Raw genomic sequence first — 20,174 nt, 5'->3', positions numbered from 1 at the left:
AGGAGAATCACTGTTTAATTTTTTACTTATTTTTTCTTTAAACAACCATTTTGTCTATAAATAATCAACTTACTGGACTGAACGACTGCTTGCGTTTGTTCAGAGGTTCCAGATGCAATGTTTGTCAAAGCCCATGCAGCTTCAAACTGTAAAGAAGGACTACAAAAAACACAAATAATTTTAACAGTAGGGACTTTTTATGTTGGCCCAATGTCTACCAATCATTCCTCCAGGCTTGCTTTTTAAAGATAGTAAATATTTTGTCTCAAAAGGTATCCATCCAGTTTTTTTTTTTTTTTTTTTTACCTCCAATGAATGTTTAAAACAATCAAAATAACAAGCATACAACCTCCTCATATACCCTTCTTACTTTTAAAAGAACTCTATATATTAAGTAGATAAGGAAGATGGAGTTAAGGTTCAAGAAAAACAGAGTTTCTATTTGGGAAAATGGAAAAGTTTTGTAATGGATGGTGATGATGGTAGAAAACACTGTGAACATAATTAACAGTATTGAATTACATATTTGAATGTGGTTAAAAGAGGAAATCTTAGGGTGTATATGTTTACTAGAATAAAAATTTTTTAAAAAATCCACAGAATCGCACAAACAGCAAACCCTAAGTTAAACCACGGACTATTAGTTAATAATACAATTATAAAAATGTACTATCATCAATTGTAACAAATGTACCACATCAATGCAAGGTGTTAATAATAGGGTGGTATATGGGATCCTATATTTTATGCATGATTGTTCTGTAAACCCACAACTTCTCTAATAATAAGGAGGAGGAGGAGGAGGAAGAGGAGGACGTGGAGGAGGAGAAGAAAAATGATACCTCTATATTACGTTTTCTCAAGTATCTGACCAATCTAGTTCTTGCCAATTTTCAAAGCTTTACAAGTAAAGTTAAATGTTTCATTCTCAAGTTCCTTTTTCATTTTTGACTTGTATTACCTCCATCTCCTGGCTTTAACAGAGATTGCATTGTTTCGCTCTTTGATTTTGCAAACTTTACCCCACAGCCTCTTTTGTTTTTCTTTAAAGATTAACCTAACTCCCAGAAAATCCTTGTCTTCTCCAGAGAATACATCAGACATTACTATTTTTAAAATAATGTACTTACTTGTCATCTCTTTCAAGACAATGGACTAAAATAGGCAATATTCCAGATTTTATTAAGTCATCAATTGGTGGATTTCTGTCACTGGATAAAAGTTTCCTACAAGAAATACATAAATACTGCTTGTGAAACTTAATGACATAAGACATTATAATTAAATTAAAATTCATATTTGATACAGATATAACCATACATTTGAATATTCAGCACAAGTACCTTCTTTGAAACTTACTTTTTATAATTTCTATAATGCAACTTTTTCTCTAATTACAAAAATATTTATAAATTAAATTCATAGACTATAATTTTTAAAAATAGCAGGCAACCTATCACTTTTTTACTACTAAAGTAATATTATTTGCTCAATAAGTCCCAAATATGACTTATAAAAAGACAACTAAATGTTTTAGATGTGTTACCTTTGGACTTAATTTTGAGCGCACAGAAAAAAGTGAGCAGACTCGTTCAACATGGCATTTACCTTGCTAAGAAAAGAATTAAGAGATCACTAAAATATTCACAATTACTCATACTAGGTCACAACAGAGTCAAAAAGGAAGTACAGGTAGGATCAGCCTCAGTAAAGGGCTGCTGGCTTAAAGTTTGTAGCTAATATTAGTTCAGTTCTTCACCCTATTCTGCATACTAAATTGTCAAGGTCACAAAAGCCCAACAACATTTCTAATTTCAACAGCTCAAGTTATAAGAACAGTAATACATAGGAAAATACCCAAGGAGATGCTGAATATACTACGTGAACAAGACACAAACATCCCTACCCTCAAAGAGCTTAGAGGTTAAAAAACAATACAACAACCCTAGTGTCTATTTACACATGTGATAGGCTACAGGTTCAGTTGGTAAGCCCTTTACATGGCCTGACACAAATCTTTAACCATTCGAATCCCTTGTACTACTAGATAAAAGCAATGTTTAACAAAATTTCTTGGGTCATTGCCCAATACAAACCAACTACCAATATCAAGTCTCTGACCTAGCTTTAAACAGTTCCTCAAGTTGGTTCCATCTTACCCAACTAATTTTATTCTCAGTAACTTACCAAGAGGTCAATTATTTGTCGCACAATTTCAATCTCAATTGCAGGCTTTTCATGTCCTAGTCCCTTCATTTGGAATGTCTTCCCTTCTATATCCAAACTCTGAATAAACTTCCAGAAGTCCATTTCATGTTCTATGTTTTTTAAAACATTTCCTATAGATATAGCATAGCCCTATATTTACTATTGAGTATCACCATATTTATTATATAATTTTGCCTTCTCAATTAGATTCTAAGCTTCTTAAAGAGCAAGAATTATATCATTATTTTTTCACAGTATTTTATATAACACATGGCACTGTGCTTAACACAAATTAGGAAATAAAAATCACTTAAAAAAGTCTTAATCCAGTTCTTCTCAACTGAGGTCCCAGGAAAGAATTAAGCCCTACAGAAAATGATTTCAGTGACATTTTCCTAATTTTCCCAAAGATGATGCATGGCTAACACCATTCAACACACACATACATAATTTGTTATGTTCCTCTCATTTTTTTTACACATAATATTAAAGGCATGTAACCAAGGGTCAAGATTTAATAAAGGAAAAAAAATTGTACTACTTTACTGAGGACACTGTTAAGGAGAAATGGCATTTTTTCCCTTTGAGCTCATGGTGATGAAGAATACTATATCTACAAAATGTAATGTAAATCAGTTTAGTGCCACCATCTTGATTTGTGCTAAGGTGCCAGCAGTTGTATACACTATTACTTTGGCAGTATCAATGTAAACATTAAAACAATGAAAAAAGGCAAATAAAATTTTAGAATTATTGTGAAGATAGTTTTGATTTCACATATTCCTTGAAGGTGTGGTCTCACAGGGATCCACACATGCTTTAAAAATCTCTACCTTAGAGGCATTAGAGCTTAATTTTCTTGTTGAACCCAGGCTGAAAACAGCTACTTGAAAACTATCAATCAACTCTGACAGTGGTGAACATGATTTACCAATTTCTTCATCATTCTTTCTTCCTATATGAACATTAATTTACCATCCTAAGATGTGAATACTTATGTGATTTTCTGCTGAAGTAATAAAGTCCTCTCTATGAAGTTCTAATACCTGTGGTGGACAACCCTGTAATTCTGCAATTTCCTATCTTTTCCAGGTTATTTACCTAGTATCCAGGTTGAATACTAAAAAGTAGGAAAAGTCTAGTAATGAGGGATTCATGCACTGGGTAAAATACTGAATGGACCTGTGAAATCTTTTTTCTACTTTGATATTCTATAATTAAGATTAATTTATTGCTTAAGTGTCTCTTTCCAACTGGTAATACAACATAAGGGGTTATTCTAATATTTTACCCAAAACAACCACTACATTGTACTTTAATACAATTATATCTTTGCCAAACTATTTGTTTACAAAGGTCTCAGTAATCTAGTTTTTCTGGCTTTTCCCTTAAATAAGCTATTAGAGTATGAGGTTTCATAATAGAAATGTGCAAAAATAACTTGGTTTTCCTACCTGGAAAGAGACTGAGAATGTTTGTAGTTCCAATTCTTAATATCTACTTGCCTATACAATAGTAAGCTTACACAACTCTTGATTTATTGCTTGATCATTATGGGTATGGTGGGAAAAATTAGCTACCTAGACAGGATCTGAAGAATCTCACTTTTTATAAAACTAAATTGATGATTAGTAAAAAAGTAGGGCTTTATAAATAATGTTTTCCATTTGCCCATGGCACTAATGTCAAATCAACTTTTTCCTAACATTGGTGTTATATACAATAAAGTTTCAGTGCCTTTATGAATTTTAAATATTGTCACCAATTTTAATACTCTCAATGATAGAATGACTTTATGAATAAATTCAGTTGGTCTACAACTGTTCTGTACAGTCTGTCATCAAAGTTCCACCTGAGTAATAGGACTATTATAGTAAAAAGTCAAAATAGAAACACCGTGTAAGCTATAAAATTTAAATACGCCCTCAAAATTTAATTTACTAGACATAAATTTAACCAAAGATATAAAAGACTTGTTGTGTACTGAAAACTCTAAAACACTGCTTGAAGAAATTTTAAAAGACCTAAATAAATGGCAAGACATCCCAGGATCACGGACTGTAAAACTTATTATTGCTAAGATATCAATATTACCCAAAGCAATCAACAAATTCAACGCAATCCCTATCAAAATTCCAGCAGCCTTTTTTTCAGAAATGGAAAAGCTGATCCTCAAATTTATATGGGCCTACAAGGGGCCCAGAATAACCAAAACAATTTTTTGGGGAAAAAAATGTTGGAGGACTGACACTTTCTGATTTTAACTTATTACAAAGCCACAGTAATTGAAAGAGTATGGTACTGACATACAGACCAGTGAAACAATTGAAATTCCTGAAATAGATCTATACACCTATGGCCAATTGACTTGACAAGGATGCTAATTAATGTAATGGTGAAAGAACAGTCTCTTTAATAAATGGTGTTGGGAAAACTGGATATCCACACGCAAAAGAATGAAGCTATACCCTTACCTTGCAAATCATCAACAAAACTGAACTAAAAAAAAAAACCAAGGACGTAAATACAAGAACTAATACTATAAAATTCCCAGAAGATAACAAAGGGCCAAAACTTCACAACCTGGGATTTGGTAATGAATTCTTAGATAGGACACCAAAAGCATGAGCAACAAAGGAAACAATAAACTCAATGTCATCAAAATTAAAATTTGTTCATCAAAGGACATTATCAAGAAATTAAAAAGACAACTAAAGAATGAGAGAAAATACTTGAAAACCATGTATCAGATAAGAGCTTACTGTGCAGAATACATAAAGAACTTTTACAACACAACAACAAAAAGACAAACTCAATTAAATGGGTAAAGGCCTTGAATAGACATTTTTCCAAATGGCCCATACAAATGGCCAATTAGCATATGAAAAGATGCTCAACATCAGGATTAGGGAAATGAAAATCAAAACCACAATGAGATATCATTTCAAACCCACAAGGATGGCTATTATTAACAATAAATAAATAAATAAATAAATAAATAAATAAATAAATAAATACTGGAGAGGATGTGGAGAAATTGGAACTCTGGGGCACTGCTGATGGGAACAGAAAACAGTGCAGCCAGTATGGAAAGCAGTATGGCAGTTCCTCAAAAAGTTAAATGTAGAATTATCATGTGACCTAGCAATTCCACTTTCAGGTATATACCCACAGAAAGTGAAACCAGGGTCTCAAACAAACTTGTACACCAATGTTTAAAAGCAGCATTATTCACAACAGCCAAGAGATGGAAACAACCCAAGTGTCTGTCAACAAATGAATGGATAAACAAAATGTGGTACATTCACAAAGTGGAATACTATTTGGCCAAAAGAAAGAATGAAGTCCTGAGACATGCTGCAACATAGAAGAACCCTGAAAACATTATGCTCAGTGAAATCAGCAAGACATAAGATACACAGAGACAAAAAGTAAACTAGAGGTTACCAAAGGGGGGAATATATGTTTGGTGGATATGGAGTGTGTATTTAAAAAAAAAAAAAAAAAAAAAAAATCACAAAAATTTATTTAACTTACCTCGCAGCTTGAACTGCACTTAGTTGAATTCCTTGGTTATCACTTGAAGCATTCTACAAAAAAGAAAACAATTTATGATAAAGAAATGCAATAATTAGTTATTGAACCCCAAGAAATACAAATGAAGGGAGAGAAGAAACCCAACTTACTTGAACAATAGCTTCTAGAGAGGTATTTTGCTGGAGGAAAAAAAGGGGAAAATTGAGTGAAAAGTCACCTTGAAATTTAAAAATTTATGTAAAATCTCTGGGAATTTTAAATTACCAGAATAACACTAACTTACCACTCTATAATCACCATCTATATCAGAGTCTTCACAGATATCTTCATGTGGTACATTCCTTCTCTTTAAGAGATGTTCATCTCTTTTATTCTTAAAAAAATGACAAAGGAAATTAAACTTAAAAAAAAAAAAAAAAAGGCTAAATACTTTCATGGAAAGGTTAGGCAATCCTGTACCTACAAGTGAAATACTAAGTGTGTTTTAAAAGTAGAACTCAAATGAGGAAAATTAAACCAAATTGTGAATTAGACACTTAAACTGAACTAATCTGAGCCCCAAACTCCAAACAGAACCTTTTTAACAAACTGTGAACTGTTAAAAGAAAACAAAACAAAACAAAACAAAACTGTACAATTTAAGCCAGAACCAAACACACATATTTATTTAAAAGTACTAAACTACTTTACACATCATCTGGGAGCTTCTCTTTATCACCTAAAAGCAAAGTCAAAGCAAAAGTTGGGCAGTTCAAACTCAGACAAAAACCAACAATGCCTTACAAAAGTCAAAGGCCACCTGAATTTCACTTAAAATGTTTGGAGCAAATTTACAAATATACTCTCATCTATAACCTGCTTCAATACTGAAAGCTGATGATACTTAAGTAAAAAGTTTTTTTCAAGAACTACTAACACAGGCATACCTCACTTTATTGCCGCTTTTACAAATTGAAGGTCTGTGGCAACCCTGCATCAAACAACATTTTTCCAAAAGCATGTGCTCACTTAGTGTTTCTGTGTCACATTTTAATTAAGGGATGCACACTGATTTTTTTTTTTATGCACTAGGAAACCAAAGAATTCAAGTGATTCACTTTATTGCAATATTTGCTTTATTGCAGTGGTCTGGAACTGAACCCACAATATCTGTGAGGTATGCCTGTACTTACAAACAGCAGAACTATGTGGTACAACTGTATCTCTATAAATTACACATTATATAAACCATTAAAAATTATGGAAAATAAAACCATGTGAAAACTTGTTGGTTATCTCTGTTTTAGCCACATGTACAAACAGCATTTTGTCAACTTTAACAGCTTGTCAAATTTAGTCAAAACCTTTCATTTTTCAACAAGAAATATTAAGCCCTTGAGATAAAAAAGTTTAACTGTATTCAATAAATAAAATTTAGTTATACAACAGGTTACACATTTTACATAAAAATATAATGTACATTTGACAGCTTTCTGGGAAAATATATGTTAGAATTATGCCTGGAAGTACCCAATATTGATCAGACTCACCTTCCTTAACTCAACTACAACTTCATTTCGTTGTCGTCTCATAGTCTACAAGAAATTAAAGAAAATAAATTTTACACCACTTCAAATCCCATCAGTCAGACAAAATCACTATTAATATTTTAAGATGTAGCTCTTATTTTTTCTTCTAGTTATAAGTATATAGTCACATTTTATTCATAAATCTCAAACTATGTAGATTATTTTCTATCTCCATTCTCGTATTCCCAATATTGAAAGCCCCTTTGAAATTATTAATAGCTCTACAGTATTGCAGATATCAAAAATTTTTTAAAGTCTACAACTTAAGGCTTATAGAAATACAGAGGCACAAAGGATTTAAAAAACCCTAATCTCACCACCCAGATGAACCAATGGACATTTTAAAAAGTAATACATGTATACAAGGTTAGTAAATTCAACTGGGGGGGAGGGGGGTGGCCAGAGACTTCTGTTCACTCACAGTTGTCTCTTCCCCAAAATATAAATTTAAATTTACTATGATATTGATACACATAACTATTTTTTTCTGTTCTTCACCTTTTTTCTGTTTACCTTATTTGTAGATCTTAGAAATATTCTATGGTGACATAGTATGTAGCGACCATAGAACTATTCTATCGCATACTGTAGCCGCTCTCTTATTTTTGAATATATACATGTTTCTCATTTATAAGTTATCTAATACACAGATAACTTAGTGTAAAGTGCTCAAATGTTCAGAACAATACATTAGTCAAGCTTTCTATGTATAGATTCAACTCATTCCTCCTAACGATTACATATACCAAGACACAGTGGAAATAGCAAGTCAGACATTGGTACTTAGATGTCTAATAAATATCTCCAACTTACATTCAATATTGAACTTTTGGGCCTCACCACATCAAGATGGCCGAGTGAGATACTTATAGGGCTCCATTATCACAAAGAAGCTTTGAACAACCAGCAAGAACTGGTACAGACATCTTTCTCAAAGCTCCAGAAAACAGTTAAAAGGGATGCAGTAACAAGATGAGTGCCGAATCAAGAAAAAGGTTACCTAAAAGCGGTAGGATCACCTGGTCCCCTGGCTTTCCCTCACCTGCTTGGTACAGAGCTTGCCCATGCACAGTGTGGATCCCTGGTCCCAGTTCCAGAGGGGGCAGATTAGCCCTTGTACACATCTTGGGAGCATGCGTGATTGGCCCAACTGTCTGGTTAGGGCTTGAGGGACTCACTGTCCCAGAACTTCCCCTGTACGTAGAAGGCAGCTTACAGAGCAATCCTATAGAATGCTGTGGGAGAGCAGTCTTGCTGCATGGGGTAGAGGATTGTGGGCCGTAGGACACAAAGTGAAGTGTTTCCTAGGGAAGAGGGGACATTTAGAACCAGTGTTCTGGGGGAATTCCTAGGGCTACATGCACATGCCCAAAACAAGCACATGTACAGAAAGGAACAGGGAGGCCTCTGGCCTGGAGCTATTCTCCAAACCCACTGTATGGATAAACCCTGAAGGAGATAACTCACACAGGTCGATCTGCAAAGACTAGGAAAGGTATCCCACTCCCCCCACCCCCACTTTTTTTTGTTAGTTCCTAGTATTCATGGAAAGCCTTGTCATAATACTAGTTGGATACAAGCTTAAAGAACAGATGCCTCAGAGTCTAAATTTCAATCATAACACCTTAAAATAGCAAAATTTTCAGGATGCAAAAAAAGGTTACAAAACATACAAAGAAACAGGAAGTGATGGCCCAGGCCAAGGAGAAGGTTAAAGCATTAGAAACGATCAAGAGGAGGATCAGAACTAGGACATACTAGACAAAGACTTTTCTTATTATTTTTTTAATAAAGTGCTTTACTTATGAACATTTTAAGAGTACATTTAATTATACACCAAGATACTAGTACAACATGTGGCCTAAAAATCTCTCTTTTGTTAACTAAACTAACCTCATAAATATTTAGGAGGGTCAAAAAAGTATCACACCAAAATATATTCTTGGATAACTTTCTAGATACAAGTAGTACAAAACTGTATTTAAAAATGAAACTGTGCAACTAATACAGATTAATTCACCTTCACATTACACAGCAGTTATGTTGTCTTACACTGAGTCCTATTTCAGCATCATAATTGACAGAGTGTTAAGGCAGTAATAACTTTTAGGAATCCATTATACTTTATTAAGTATTTACAATCCTGGAGAAAGCAAAACAACCCTGCTAAAAACACACAGAATTTATCAAAGCTTCATCTACTGAGGTTGCTAAAAGAAAAGACTTTTAAACAATGGTCCTAAATATGCTCAAAGAGCTAAAGGAAAACACAGGCAAAGAACTAAAGGAAACCAAGAAAACTAAAGATGAACACAGAGTATCAAAAGAGATAAGGAAACCGTGAAAAAGAGCCAGGGAACTGAAGACCACAGTAACAGAAATTAAAAATTCCCTAGAAGGTTCAATGATAGAATGGAGCTGGCAGAAGAATGAATTAGAGAACATGAAATAAGACAACTGAAACCATTTAGTGTGAGGAGAAGACAGAATGAAGACAAGTGAACAGAGCCTGAGGAACCTGTGGGACACAATCAAGTGTACCAATATACACATTGTGGGAGTCCCAGAAGAAGAGAGAAAGGGGCAGAGAGAATATTCAAAGAAATAAAGGCTGAAAACTTCTAAAATTTAACAAAAGACATGAATATACGCATCTATGACACTCAACAAACTCCAAACAGGATAAACTGGAATAGACCCTCACCACGGCATATTATAACCAAATTGTCAATGACCAAATATAATGAGAGAATTCTGAAAGCCACAGAGAGAAGAAACATGCCTTGAACAAGAGAGCCTCAATGAGATTAGATGTTGATTTCTTATCAGAAACCATGGAGGCAAGAAGGCAGGGGGATGAAATATTTAAAGCGTTGAATGCAAAAAACTGACATGACAACCAAGAATTCTGTATCTGGCAAAACTGTCTTTCAAAAATGAGGGAGACACCCCCTACATGGGACATGACTCCGAGGAGTGTTAAGTCTCCCTGGCAATGTAGGACATGACTCCTAGGGCTGAGCCTGGCCCTAGCATTGTGGGATTGACAATGCTTTTTTGACCAAAAGAGGGAAGAGCAATGGAATAAAATAAAGTTCCAGTGGCTAAAAGATTTCAAACAGTTGAGATGTCATTCTGGAGGTTACTCTTATGCAATTTTCAGCCAGATATTGCAAATTGCCACAGTATGACAAGCCCCAACCAACAGTATCCTAAAAACCCAAAGGAATACCCTGGGCTCTATCTAAGACTCTATAAACGCTTTACCTATTAAGTTTATTTTTTCAGAAACTTAAAGTCTCCAGATGGATCCTATGCCAGAATAACCCCTGAAACCTGGAGGTTTCTCCAAGAACATCAACCAGTTTCATTCCTCTACCCCATAATGTTGACACCCCTTTTCAGAAGAAGTTAGAATGGTCATTGTCCAGATATCCCTGAAGACTGAGAGAATGATCAAATGAGAGAGAGGCGTTGTAACTGAGAAGTCAGAATTTAACAAATGATTATGACTACTGACTCACTATATAGATATTTCTTCTTAGTTTTTAGTGTATTAGAATAGCCAGAAGGAAATACCTGAAATTGCTGAACTGTACTCCAGTAGCCTCGACCTTTGATAATGGTTGTATTACTATATATATATCACTATATGTATTTCTTCTTGTGACTGTGTGATTGTAAAAACCTTGGGACTAACACCCCATTTATACAGTGTATGGGTAGATGAGTAATAAAATAAAGACATGCATGAAAATAATAATAATAGGTTGGTAATATGGGGGAAAAATACCCCTACGTAAACTACAGACAATTGTACTACTTTAATAATCTTTCATCAATTGTAACAAATGTAACTACTGTTAAAAAAAAAAAACAATTACCAAAAACGTGCTACCATCAATTCTAACAAATTTTCCTCACCAATACAAGTGTTGGTGGTGGGGAAGTGTATGGGAATTCTGTAGTTTATGCATGATTGTTCTATAAACCCACAACTTCTCTAATAAAAAATTAAAGAAAAAAGATACAATGTATGTATTTAAAATACAAGTATTAGAAGAAAAAAAGAACAAAAGACTGTATTAAAAATAGAATATGTATGAGGACACCTCTGTATTTATATAAAATAACGTGTGTGGTATGTGCATAAATGTTATCTTACGTTAACTGTAATTAACTTTATAACACTTCAGCACAGACAGTATAAAATTCTGCATGTATAAGTCAGTTTATGAGTCCACTCACTCTAGGGTCAGTCAGTTGCCATAATGTTAAATCCATACTCCAATGGAGGTTATACAAACATTAGAAGCCAAGAAACCAGAAACAGCCATTCCTGGTGCTTGTTTTCCACATCTTGAACATTTCCTGAATATAGTGAATGTCAAAAAAGGATTTTTGTTGCTGAGATTTTGGTCTGCTAACTAACATGGCAAATATGAGAAATGGGCTCTCATTAGTGAAATTAAAGGTATTCAAAGTATTTAGAAATGTGTACTGGCTAAAAAAGTTCCTGAATTCTTCTCCCTACTTTCCCTTGCATGAACAATACATATGAATGCAGTGGTCTGTAGCTTGGATTACTAGGGAAGGTATCAAAACTTGATCAATAAATAGTCTTAAAGAAAACTGTTGCAAATAAATGTGACTGTGGAGTATCAAAACACCTCCCAAAGAGACAAAGAGAAGCCGTCATGTCAGCCTTGAGTGAACCTTTCATGTAATGTAGAGGTAGAAGTATTCAAAGGACAGTGAAGTGGGATGGGACTTCATCAAACTGACAAAACAGGCTGTATAAGCTATTTCCTGTCTGCTTATTAATGTTTGATTGTTTAATAAATTCATGTTTGAAAGGAAAAAAAATGAGGGAGAGATTAAGATATTTCCAGATAAAACAAAAGCCCTAAGATGCTGAAAAAGAGTTCTGCAGGTTTAAGGGAAAGGACAACAGATAATAGACTGAAGCCGCAAGAAGAAATAAAGATCATCAGGGAGGGTAATAACATGGGTAAATATAAATGTCAGTACTATTATTTTTAGTTTCTAACTCCACTTTTTACTTCCTATAGGATCTAAAAGGCAAATACATAAATATAATGATAAATCAGTGGTTTTGGACTCAATGTATAAACATGTAATTTATGACAATAAGTAAAGGTGAGAGAACAGAAGGGTATAGGAAGATAGTTTGTGTATACCACTGAGGTTAAGTTGGTATCAAAGCAATCAAGACTCTTACAGATTTAGGATATTAAATTTAAGCCCCATGGTAGCTACAAAGAAAATACTAAAGAATATGCAAGCTCATAGACACAGAAATTAAGATTACAGGTTGCTAAGGCAGGGAGCAGGGGCAATGGGAAATTAATGCATAGTGAATATAGGTTTTCTGTTTAGGGAGATGGGCAAGTTTTAGTAATGGAAGGTGGTGAGGGTACCACAATATTGTGAATGATTAATCCCACTGAGCAGTATGCTTGGAAGAGGCTGAAATGGGAAAGTTTACATTGCATCTCTATATATATCTCCAGGATTTTAAAAAAATAAGCAACTAAAGATATAATGACAATTAAATGTCATACATGAATCTGGATGGGATCTAGCAAGGCAGGAGAAAAGGCTCAAAAGGATATTAACGGGGCATATGAAAACACTGGAATATAGACTGTAAACTTCAATGTTAAATTTCTTGATAACTGCTCTTAAAGTGGGCATATAAGGGAATATCCTTGATCTTAGGAAATGTTCATGGTAGTATTAAATGTTCAAGGTGTGTGATGTATACGACCTATACTCAAGGGTTCAGAAAACGGGTTGATAAATAGACAGACAGATGGTAGATGGAAGGCTATGGCAAATATGGCAAAATGTTAACACTGGTGGTATCTGGGTATCTGTGGGGGTAGGGGTATGCTGGAATTCTCTGTACGGGGTTTACATTATTTTTCTAAATGTCCTGTAAGTTTCGAAGTATTTCAAAATAAAAACTTAAAGAAAAAATCAAACTTTAAAAGCTTCCTAATGTGAATCCCTCTTTTTACTCTTGTCCTACACCACCTTCCCCAGTTCATTCTTACCACAGCAAGTCAAGTTATCCTCATAGGGAGTCTTAATTTTTTTGTGCACCATGGATTTCTTTGGCAGACTGGTGAAATCTATGGATCCTTTCTCACAATACTGTTTTTAAATAGAGAAAAGGAATACATAAGATTACAGAGGAACAGATAACCCTTTTTAGGTTCTAATGAATTGCAATAGCTAGCAGCAAATACCTGAAACTATCAAACTACAACCCAGAACCCTTGAATCTTGAGATGACTGTATAAAAAATGTAGCTTATGTGGGGTGACAATGTGATTGGGAAAGCCATATGGACCACACTCCCCTTTGTCCAGTGTATAGATGGATGAATAGAAAAAACGGGGGCAAAAAAAAGGCACCCAGTGTTCTTTTTTACTTTAATTGTTCTTTTTCACTTTGATTTTTATTTTTACTATTTTTGTGTATGTGGTAATGAAAATGTTCAAAAATTAATTTTGGTGATGAACACACAACTATGTAATGGTACTGTGAACAACTGAATGTACACTTTGTATGACTGCGCTTAATGGGATTGCATGAAAGAATGTTCTTGTTCATGGGAAGTGTATACGTGAATTATAGTGATTGCTCAAGGATGTGTGCAGCTAACTCTCATATGTTCAGATGACACAGCAATAGATGATGGATGATAGGGAAGGAGGGAGGGAGGGAGGGAGAGAAAGAAATAGCAATGTGACAGCAAGTTAAAGTTGGTGGATTGAGCTACCGGGGGAGGGGGGGGTCAGGGTATGATGGAATTCTGTGTATGGAGCTAGTATTGTTTTTGCAACTGTTCATATAACTTTGAATTTATTTCAAAATAAAAAACAAAACAAAACAAAACAAGAAAACTACTCAGGGGAGGGAAACTAAGATGGCGGCTAGGTGAGACAGGGAGAAAAAACACCTCTGGTAAAAAACACTAGACAAAAAAACCAGAAAGTGACCCAGAACACCGGTTACAGCGATGCGCCAGCTGGACAAGGTCTCCTAATTCCAGAGGGGCCGTATACTTGGTGAAACCAGGGGTCTGCATTCTGAAACGGGTGAGTAAGCTGGCTGGAAGACTTGCAGCCGCATGGTGGTCTGGGGAAACTAAGATTCAGCGTTTGGAGACCAAATGACTCTTTAAAAAAAAAAAAAAGGGAAAAACCCAGGAGCGGCTGCAGCTACAATAGTGGGAACCACACAGTAAAACACAGCAAGAAGGGGCTGTGCCGGCGTCTCACGGTCTGGCCGGGAAGAGAGCCTGCTGCAGATGCCCTTTGGGACGGGGGAATGGAGGGGAGAGCCGGAAGCAGAAAGAAACCCCGCGGCTAGCAGCTGGCTCCCCGGAGGGCTGGATAAACTCCTGCCCGGGACCGTGCCCACAGCCCAGAGCCCCGCCAGTTGTCCCGGAGCTGGGAAGGAAGAACTGTGCGAGGAGGCGGGGTTGAGATGCCCTGTTCGGACATTTTTGCTTCAGGCTGAGAGTGCCCCTGCACGGCCCGGTGTCCCGGGGCTTCCCTTGAGGGACGGCGCGCACTGGTGACGTAGCACGGAATTCCCTCGGCTAAGCTCCTGGAGGATCGCGGCTGGGAGGGGGGATCTGCTCGGAGAACCCAGGTACGCTACGCCAAGTCCGGTGGTTTGTGAGACAGTGAGAGAGAGGGGGTGGGGCTGAAATAAAATGAAGGCTTAGACTCTTGCGGCAGCCTTGAATCTCTGGGAACCTGAGGGATTTGAATATTAAAACTGCCCTTCCTCCCTGGCCACCCATACACACGCCCCACATTCAGGGCGGACGGCTCCAGCAACACACCCAAACTGAGTTCTCCAACTGAACCCAAGAATCATTTCCCCACACACTGCAGGAACAAGGTTGAGAACTGTCTTGAGGGATATAGGTGACTCACAGATGCCATCTGCTGGTTAGTTAGAGAAAGTTTACGCCACCAAACTGTGTTTCTGAAAAATTATATCGATATCCTTTTTTTTTTTTTACAACTTGAAAGAACCCTATCAAGCAAAACAAATGCCAAGAGGCCAAAAACAACAGAAAATCTTAATGCATATGATAAAACCAGACGATATGGAGAATCCAACTCCAAACACACAAATCAAAATATCAGAAGAGACACAGTACCTTGCAAAATTAATCAAAGAACTACAATCAAGGAACGAAAACATGGCAAAGGATTTAAAGGACATCAAGAAGACCATGGCCCAGGATATAAGTGACATAAAGAAGACCCTAGAAGAGCATAAAGAAGACACTGCAAGAGTAAATAAAAAAATAGAAGATCTTATGGAAATAAAAGAAACTGTTGGCCAAATTAAAAAGACTCTGGATATTCACAATACAAGACTAGAGGAAGCTGAACAACATCTCAGTGTCCTAGAAGTCCACAGAACAGAAAATGAAAGAACAAAAGAAAGAATGGAGAAAAGAATCGAAAAAATCGAAATGGATCTCAGGGATACGACAGATAAAATAAAATGTCCAAACTTAAGACTCATTGGTGTCCCAGACGGGGAAGAGAAGGGTAAAGGTCTAGAAAGAGTATTCAAAGAAATTGTTGGGGAAAACTTCCCCAATCATCTACACAATATGAATACACAAAGCATAAATGCCCAGCGAACTCCAAATAGAATAAATCCAAATAAACCCACTCCGAGACATATTCTGATCAGACTGTCAAATATTGAAGAGAAGGAGCAAGTTCTGAAAGCAGCAAGAAAAAAGCAATTCACCACATACAAAGGAAACAACATAAGACTAAGTTGTGACTTCTCAGCTGCCACCATGGAGGCGAGAAGGCAGTGGCATAACATTTAAAATTCTGAGAGAGAAAAATTTCCAACCAAGAATACTTTATCCAGCAAAACTCTCCTTCAAATTTGAGGGAGAGCTTAAATTTTTCACAGACAAACAAATGCTGAGCGACTTTGCCAATAAAAGACCTGCCCTACTTCAGATTCTAAAGGGAGCCCTACCAACAGAGACAAAGAAAGGAGAAAGAGATATAGAGAATTTTAACAGACATATATAGTACCTTACATCCCAAATCACCAGGGCACTCATTTTTCTCTAGTGATCACAGATCTTTCTCCAGAAGGGACCACAAGCTGGGACATAAAACAAGCTATAAGAAATTAAAAAAAAAAAAAAAAAAAAAATTTGAATATACTCAAAGCACATTCTCCAACCACAATGGAATACAAATAAAAGTCAATAATTTTTGAACTGTAACTCCACTATTTACTTCCTACATGATATAAAATACACAAACTCTAATGACAAATCAGTGGTTTTGAACTCAATGTAAAATATGTAATTTTAGACAACTATATAAAGGTGGGGGAATGAAGGAGTATAGGAACATAGTTTATGTGTCCTATTGAAGTAAAGGTGGTATCAAAGAAAAACAAGATTGTTATGAATTCAAGAAGTTAATTTTAAGCCCCACAGTAAACACAAAGAAATTATCAGAGAATATAACCATAGAGATGAAAAGTAGAGTTTGGGTTAAGAGAGATGGGGGAAGGGGCAATGGGGAGTTAAGAAATGAGTGTAGAGTTGCTGTTTGAGGTGAAGGGAAATTTCTAGTAATGGATGGTGGGAAAGAGCATTACAACATTCTAAATGTGATTAATCCCACTAATGGAAGGCTAGGGAGGGGGAAGAATGGAAAAATTTAGGCTGTATATATGTTATATGTTTCCACAATTGAAAAAAAAAAAAAAAAGAAAGTCTAAATAGATGACAACTGAACGCCAAGGATTAACTTGGATGGGATTGCAGGTTGGAGGACAGGTGGCTCAAAGGGACACAGTTGAGACACAAGGAAAAGGTAATATAGAATGTAAGCTTTGTATCATTGTTGAATCTCTTGTACTTCTTAGCTGCGCTTAATGGGATTGCATAAAAGAATATTCTTGTTCATGGGAAGTTTATATGTGAATTACAGTGTATGTTCAAGGATGTGTGCAGCTAGCTCTCATATGTTCAGGAGAGAGAGCAATAGATGATGGATGATAGGGAGGGAAAGAAATAGCGATGTGACAGCATGTTAAAGTTGGTGGATTGAGCTATCAGGGGAGGGGGGTCAGGGTATGATGGAATTCTGTGTAGAGGATTAGTATTGTTTTTGCAATTGTTCCTATAACTTTTGAATTTATTTCAAAATAAAAAAAAATAGATTGAGGGGATGAATGCACAACTATAGGATGGTACTGTGAACAGTTGATTGTACACCATGGATGATTGTATGTTATGTGAATATATCTCAATAAAACAGAACTTTAAAAAGAAAAGGAAAGGAAAAAAAAAAAAAAAAAAAACTACTCAGGAGTAAAAGCCCAGTCTTTACAACGGCTTCAGTCCAGCAAAATCTTCCCACCTCATACCTTCCCCAATTAACACCTCTCATACCTCAGCTCCTACACCACTCTCTCCTTTCATTCTGCTGCACCCACAGAGACCTTGCTATTCCTCTAATACACTGGAAATTCTATTTGGGTACTCTCTATCCCTCTTCTGTTTTATTTTTCTCCATACGACTGTATCACATTCTAATATATAACTTTATTTTTATTGTTGACTGCCACCCCCCCCGCCAACTAGAATATAAAGTTCCATAAGGAGTGAGATTTTTTAGCTGTTTTGTTCTAGGCACTGTACCCTTAGCAATGCCTGGCATAGCAGGTATTCAAGAAATATTTCCTGAATGAAAAAATCTCATCCAGGCAAAAAATACTGTGTACATGTGCTGTGTCTGTAAATCTTTATACTAATTCAAGAATTTTTAGGAAAGATTCCTTAAGTGGATTTTCTAGGTCAAAGAATACACACATTTTAAATTAAAAGAGCCTGCCAAATTTCCTCTGAAATGTCGATATCACTCTTCATAGTGTTCCATGGGATCCTTTTCCATATTCTCATCACCACTGGATATTATCATTAAAAAAAAAAAAAAAAAAAAAAAGGGAAAAAAAAAGGCTTGCCAATCTGATACCAATTTTTGCCCATCTCGTATTTTAGTTTGCATTTTCCTAATGATTAGTGAGACGGGACATCTTTACATGTGCCTATTGCCAACAAGTGAAATACATCCAAGACATGCCTATTAAGAACATTTACCAATTTTTTTGTGTGCGATATATATTTTGTTATTGATTTCTAGGGACTTGTTACATTCTGTATACCAATCCTTATCACTGGGCATTAATGTTATCTTTTTCTATATAAAGGTTTTAGTTTGTTTTGTTTTTTTTTAAGACTATCAAGAGGAGTGACACCATCAACATGGCAATATAAACAGCTACTGAAAACTTCTCTCTGGAAAATCAATGAAAAAAAGGACGGAATTGTTTCAAACTCTTCAGGAGGATACAGACTGGAGAAGAACCACGTAAATGCCGAATTGATAAAAGAGAAGAAATATCAGGTAGGAATCTTACATCCGGACCAGCTGGTCTCTCCCTTCCCCGCCACTCAGTCTCAGTGTGGGAATGGCACAGAATCAGCAGACAAGATCCCTCCTACCACGGACACGGACTACAAAATCTCTCACAGCAGTGAGACATACCCCTGCCATTTGAAGACCCGGGGGACAGGGGAGGACCAATGCCCAGTCAGTGAAAGACAAAGAGACTAAGAAATCGTGGACAGAGACTATGTTTCCAGTCCTGGGTCTGAAGGCCTTTCCCCCGTCCTTGAGGAAGCAGCAGCTGGCATCATTTCCTTGCCTGGGGGTGGCTGGAGTACTAGGTCAGATGAAGGAATACTTTGCCACAGGTTGAGCCCCACATCGAGCCCAATTTTCACCAGCAAAGTGAGGGTACAGGAATCCTGCACTTTTAGCTCACCTGCGTAGACACAGTCTGTACTCAGAGGCAAAGCAGCTTCTGAAGTCAATTAGTTACCTAACAGTGCCATCTGCTGGACAGCTCAGCAAGGGAATTGAAAAATTGTTAAAAAGATGCTTCAGACCCTTACTTAGGACCATAGGAGTTGGTCGACACCCCCTGTATGGAAACCTGGCCCTGTTTTGGCTGAGACATATAGAAGTCCCAACTGTTAAAGCAGGGCTCTAAAATAAACCCAGGTCTTGCAGGCAGGCAGAAAGCACAGCACCACTGGAAGCCAGCAGATTCATAATACCACACACAGTGAACCTGCTGGGGTGCCCAGTACCTACCTCTCAACCCCGTGGGAGGCTACAGTGGGTGCCTGATTTGGGGGGTAACACTAGAAGGCAGAGCCAATTTGACAACTGGCCAGTCAGAGAAACAAAGAAAAGACAGAACTCAAAGACAACCAACAAGAAAATCCTAAGGGAAAGAGAGAAAACAATGTCCAGGATAAACTAATAAAGAAAATCAGATGCCTAGACAGCAAAAAATCACGAGCCATACCAGGAAACATGAAGACATGGCCCAGGAACAAACTAACACCTCAACTGAGATTCAGGAGTTGAAACAACTAATTAAAGATGTTCAAACAAATTTTCTAAATCAAATCAACAATTTGAAAGGAAATGTGACAAAAAAGATGAAGGATATAAAGAAGACACTGGGTGACCAAAAGGAAGAATTTATAAACTTAAAAAACCAAAAGCAGAATTTATGGGAATGAAAGGCAAAAGAGAAGAGATGAAAAACACAATGGAGACATACAACTTGGAGAGGCAGAAGACAGGATCAGTGAACTAAAAAGACAGGACATCTGAAATCCTACACACAAAGGAAAGGTAGGTAAAAGAATGGAAAAATATGAACAGGGTCTTAGGGAAC

General features: G+C 36.3%; 1 protein-coding gene across 5 annotated transcripts in view; it reads right to left on the bottom strand.

The window, feature by feature from the left end:
- KPNA4 (karyopherin subunit alpha 4) overlaps positions 1 to 20,174 on the bottom strand; it is a 90,269-nt gene that overhangs the window by 35,836 nt on the left and 34,259 nt on the right. For 4 of the 5 annotated variants that reach the window (XM_037841617.1, XM_037841626.1, XM_037841633.1 and 1 more), the window contains 6 exons: positions 7,275 to 7,319; positions 6,029 to 6,118; positions 5,895 to 5,924; positions 5,746 to 5,798; positions 1,131 to 1,226; positions 74 to 159 (listed from right to left, as the gene is read on the bottom strand). In XM_037841617.1, the coding sequence (XP_037697545.1) occupies positions 74 to 159; positions 1,131 to 1,226; positions 5,746 to 5,798; positions 5,895 to 5,924; positions 6,029 to 6,118; positions 7,275 to 7,319 (400 nt within the window). Of the gene's footprint in view, positions 1 to 73; positions 160 to 1,130; positions 1,227 to 5,745; positions 5,799 to 5,894; positions 5,925 to 6,028; positions 6,119 to 7,274; positions 7,320 to 16,432; positions 16,455 to 20,174 lie in introns of those variants that run through there. The other variant, XM_037841651.1, reaches the window with a different exon arrangement.

This window comes from Choloepus didactylus, chromosome 1 (assembly GCF_015220235.1).
Source record: "Choloepus didactylus isolate mChoDid1 chromosome 1, mChoDid1.pri, whole genome shotgun sequence".
Lineage (NCBI taxonomy): Eukaryota > Metazoa > Chordata > Mammalia > Pilosa > Megalonychidae > Choloepus > Choloepus didactylus.
This window is presented reverse-complemented; position numbering and strand designations above follow the sequence as displayed.